General features: G+C 37.6%; 1 protein-coding gene across 1 annotated transcript; it reads right to left on the reverse strand.

The window, feature by feature from the left end:
* Positions 1-219: 219 nt before the first annotated feature.
* LOC136218160 (COBRA-like protein 4) lies at positions 220-1,894 on the reverse strand. The gene is made up of 6 exons (XM_066004926.1): positions 1,825-1,894; positions 1,657-1,745; positions 1,139-1,595; positions 907-1,054; positions 581-843; positions 220-509 (listed from the first exon to the last, which is right to left on the reverse strand). Exons 1-6 carry the CDS (start codon positions 1,892-1,894, stop codon positions 220-222), a joined length of 1,317 nt encoding a protein of 438 aa, XP_065860998.1.
* Between the last annotated feature and the right edge of the window lie 3,226 nt (positions 1,895-5,120).

Genomic DNA, 5,120 nt, shown 5'->3' on the forward strand with positions numbered 1-5,120 from the left:
ACACTATTAAAATCATCTATTAAATCCTTAAAATTGTTAATTGAGTTCCTATTCTAATAAAAAATCTATGTCTCCAAAATCATTTAGTTGAACAGTTTCAATCCAATTCCCCCAAACACATTATTCATTACGGTACGGACTGTTTAATACATGGTCCTATTTAATTTGTATTATATGTTATTAGTAAAACTTCTAATACGATGGTGGTCCATTTGGACACTATAAATGGAAATATAAGAAGAATGAGATGAGAATAGTGATAAAGAGCAGTGAGGAAGAAGGTGGATTGAGATGTACAGAGTTGGGGAGGAATGGATATGAATCAGGAAGAGGCATCACACATTCATCTCCATTAAAGTACATCTTTGAAGGAAAAGCCCAACCTTGCTGCAATCTAAACCTTCCATTGTCCTTTCTAAATAGCATCTCAGATTGCACATTCCCATCTTTTCCAGCTTCAGGAAGCACATCATTATAGTACTTAATCCCATAAAACATTCCACTGTCATCTGCAACATTACATCAATTTCATTAATCATATCATATCTTACTCTTAATTAATTCACTAGTGAGGCCTTACTTGTGGGATTATAGAGCTGCATAAGTGGCTTGTACATAAACTTATAGAGTTTAGTGAGATTGCTGAGATTTGGGTGCTGAGCAACAAGAGTCCAATGTGTATAATTCACCCCATAATTGAAATTGGTAATTGTAATCTTCACAACCCAGTAGTCTATGTAGTTTTGCTTGACATGCCAGTGAACTCTTATTGGACACATGTGCTCTGTGCATTCCAGTTTTGCACTGTTGGGGTTCACCACACTTGCAATCTTAGGGTCATTCCTGCTTCAACCAAAAACAATTAGGCAGCATATATATGTAATTGCAGAACAAAAATTGACTTGCCTAGCACAGTTAGGCTCATTGTGGCAGCCACAAGCACAAGATGAACAAGGAGTGATCTTAGAGTTGTAAAAAGAGGACAATGAAACACAGCAAGTTGGGTACTTAGATGCTATCACTTGCGAGTATGTGCAACTCAAAATCCATGTCACTGCACATTTGTAAGAATTACATCAATCAGCCTAAATTAAGAAATTAAGTGCATATTCTAAAAGTAAAAGATGCCCTGACTGACTCATAGCTTGAGTTCTCCGGCGTCCATTAGGTGCAAAGAAAACAGAAGGCAGAACAATAGTTGGAGCGGAGCAGGTATAACCAGGTCCTGGACCAAGAAAGTAGAAATCTTTTGGTGGTTTTACAGTTTTATTTGAAGTGCCTGAAATCCCCACACTTAGCTGAAATGAAGACACTGCAGCTGATGGGTCTTGGCCCAATGATCCCATAACCCCATCCTTGCAACAATCTCTGAACTGTTGAGTTATAGGGATAGCAGGGACCAAATCCACTATCTCTGGGTTTCTCTTGCAGCAATGTGGAATGTTTGCTTTGAATGATGAACAATCTCCTTGATCTATTGCTTCTGCTCCCACCATTGACCATATTACTTCCTTTTTACTCCATTTCCATCCTAATGTCCATCCTGGCCTCCTTATCTGCCTGTACATTTGGTTGTTATTTATGCTCACTGCTGCCTGCATGCTCGTCCCAAAATCAGGGCTGTCAATTTCTGACACGACACGACTCATTAGACACAATTAAGGTTAAATAGCCATCTGGTGTCCAAGACATTACATCCCATCTGATGTTTATGCTCCCATGTGGATCAAGTGGATCATAACCATCTATCATTAAGCATTACTAAACATTAAAAAAAAAAATTGATTTTGCAGAAATTAACACAATCCAGAAAGGAATCATCACCTGCTTGTAAAATTCTCATAACATAAACAGTTGCTGCAACTATTAACCATTGAAGCTTGCAAAAGTCCATGTTTTTACTTTCATGAAAATGCAAGAATGAAGAGGGTGGTATTTATACTACTAAATCAATTTAGTCAACTCTTGTATTAGTACTTCTGATTTTGTTTTGTACTTCATATGAGATTCTCATGTCATGTTCAAGAACTTTTTTGATTTGTTAAGTAAAGTAAATGATAAAAACACATTTAATTAAATCCTTACCAATAAGCAATTTACTGGTGACATCAAAAGAAAAATAATTCAATTTCATAGGTCATGCTCATTTATATTCCTTTGGCATCTTCATTCTTTCCTTTTTGCTACTTATGTTTGTCTCTTTTTGGCCTTTTTTTTTCAAACTCTTCTCATAAAATTTGCCAATTTGGCAGTTTGAGAATTACCAGTATTATTTTCTTATATATAAAAAAAATAAAAAACAATCTTCTCGCTGTAAAGAAAAATACAAAACTTCATTTCAGTTTGTAATTATGATATATAAAATTAATAATATATTTATGTGAAAAAAAAGTAAATAAATTATTGATCAGGAATGCCACATATTTGAGATATGGCTTAGATGGTGTCTAATTGGATCTTTTTCGGTGGATGTTCGATTCGTCCATCTAGAAGGTAGTTCTTTCTTGACGAGAGTATCCTAGTTCTATTTTAATAAGAGTCTTTAATGAGTATAAGTAGATTTTAAATCTATAAAATCCTACCTTAATAAAAATTTTGATATGGTTTTGTTTTGAGCTTTTATATTTGGGTCTTTATAACTTTTCTTTGCTCTTTTAATAAAAAAAAAATATTTTCAATATAAAACATACCATTTATTTTTATGTCTTGCTTCTATAAAAAAAAACGGCTATTACTATTGCTCCCTCAAAGAGGAAACTTTTACATACTATATTGTACTTCTCAATTTTGCTATTGGTTTAGCTTTCTTGTCAGAGGATACTTGTAGGACCCGACCAGACTCTACATTACAGGAATAATCTCCACACCATGAATGAAGAGCAGAACAAGACACAATTCATATCATCACTAAGATGAGTATCCTACATAGGGAAATAGTGGTGAAAAGTGAGGATAATAATTTGGAAAGTTACCTATGCGAGGACCCAATGGATATTGGTTATGGACCTAGAATTGAGTCCTCATCTATCATGGGCCTCGCAAAGGGGTGTGATGATGCTAGACCATAGGTCACTTGTTGGTAATGGTTGCCTCAAACATCACAAAATTTGATGTATTCAGCCCATTACCAAACCACGGTGAGTATCGATGTATCCTCTATTTACAATATTGTTGTTGATACCAGATAAATCAAAGAAGAAGGAGATGATGGAAAAAGAATAAGAAACACAAGATTTTGAAAGAGAAAGAGATTCTGCAAATTCATTTATGGTATCAATTACAAAGTTGCAGCTCTTAATAGACCGTTGCACCTGCAACAACGAGCAACAGGTCTCCAGAGAACGCAACACGTGTAAACCCATCTAACAAACTCTACTTACCGTTACAAAGAAAAACGCAGTCGTTTTGGTAAAACGATTTAAACTTAAATAAAACAACAATTAAATCACATATCAATCCATTTCCCTTAAAGAACCTTGTCCACAAGGTTAAAATCTGGAAACCTCTTCTGCATTTCATCTGCAAATTCCCAAGTAGTTTCTTCATCTTGAGTTCCACCCCATTGGATTAAGACTTGTTTAGATGCTTGATTCCCCCGTTTTACCATTTTCCTATCCAACACAGCAATGGGAATGGGGCTTTGTTCTTGCATCAAACCTGGTAATTCAGTAAACTTGCCAACTCTGCTTGACACCTTCTTCTTCAATTGAGAGACATGAAAGACTGGATGAATTGTTGAACTAGGAGGAAGAAGTAACTTGTAAGCAACAGCTCCAATTCTGTCCAAGATCTTGTAAGGGCCATAATACAGGGGAGACAATTTTTGGTTTCCTCTGCTCACCACTGACTGCTACCTGTAAGGTTGTAGCTTGACAAACACCATGTCACCAATGTTAAACTGCCTTTCTGACCTGTGAGCATCAGCTTGCTGTTTCATGCGATGTTGTGCTCTATTCAGTTGAAATTTCATGACCTGTAAAGCAACCTCCCTATCTTTGAGTAACTGATCCACATAAGTGATCATTGAATCCCCAGGGTAATAAGGAATGTGCAAAGGAGGAGAGACTCCATATACAGCTTCATAGGGAGTCATCTGAAGTGAGGAGTGAAATGTGGTGTTATACCACCATTCTGCCAGGGGCAACCAATGAGCCCATAGTTTAGGATGCTCATGGGTCATACAACGCAGGTAAGTCTCCAAACATCTATTCACCACTTCTGCCTGCCCATCTATTTGAGGGTGATAGGCAGTAGACTTAAGCAACTCTACTCCTTGCAACTTAAATAATTCAGACCAAACAGCACTGACAAACACTGGATCACGATCTGAGACAATTGATGCTGGCAATCCATGAAGTTTGTAGATGTTATCAAGAAATAACTGAGCAACATCAATGGCAGTGTAGGGGTGCCCCAGGCCAAGGAAATGAGCGTATTTACTTAACCTGTCCACTACCACCATTATCACTTCCTTACCTTTGCATTTAGGTAAACCTTCTATAAAATCCATACTTATGTCAGTCCAAATGCTCTCAGGAATAGGTAAAGGTTGCATCAACCCAGGAGTGCTCAATGTTTCATATTTGCAAGTTTGGCACACCATGCATTCTCTTACATAATTGCGCACATCCTTCTCCATATTCTTCCAATAAAAAAGTTGTTGCAGCCTCTTGTAAGTTGCTTGGACTCCAGAGTGCCCCCCAGAAGAGGAATCATGAACCAGTTGTAGCAGTTTGAACTTCAGTTCTTTGTCATTGCCCACCATTAACCTCCCTTTCCTTCTCAGCAGAGAATCTTTCCATGTGTAAGCTTCTTTGACTGGCTGTCCCTTCTTCAAATCCTCAATAAGGGATTGCAATTGAGGATATTGTAACTAGCTAGCTTCAATTTCAGGTAGCAAGCTGTGAACTGGAGTAGACACAATAAGGGCTGCCAACTCAGCTGCAGGTAACCTGGTGTAGACACCGAGTCGGAGGACCTGTGACGAAAACCTGAAAACAAGACGGTTAAAGCGATTGATTCCGGAAGTTTCGAAAAAATAAAATAAATAGTTACAGTGGGTCGCTGCTGTGATGTGCGTAGTGCGAGTGCTTAGCGGCGGCCGACGCGTGTTCGACGAC

The sequence above is a fragment of the Euphorbia lathyris genome, chromosome 1 (assembly GCF_963576675.1).
Source record: "Euphorbia lathyris chromosome 1, ddEupLath1.1, whole genome shotgun sequence".
NCBI lineage: Eukaryota > Viridiplantae > Streptophyta > Magnoliopsida > Malpighiales > Euphorbiaceae > Euphorbia > Euphorbia lathyris.

Excerpts from the sequence above, each read along its gene's own strand:
- LOC136218160 (XM_066004926.1), bottom strand. The coding sequence starts at position 1,894 with ATGGACTTTTGCAAGCTTCAATGGTTAATAGTTGCAGCAACTGTTTAT. Across the intron at positions 1,596-1,656 it reads ATGGCTATTTAACCTTAATT|GCAGCAGTGAGCATAAATAA; the intron begins GTGTCTAATGAG and ends ACGAGCATGCAG. Across the intron at positions 510-580 it reads GCAGCTCTATAATCCCACAA|ATGACAGTGGAATGTTTTAT; the intron begins GTAAGGCCTCAC and ends GTAATGTTGCAG.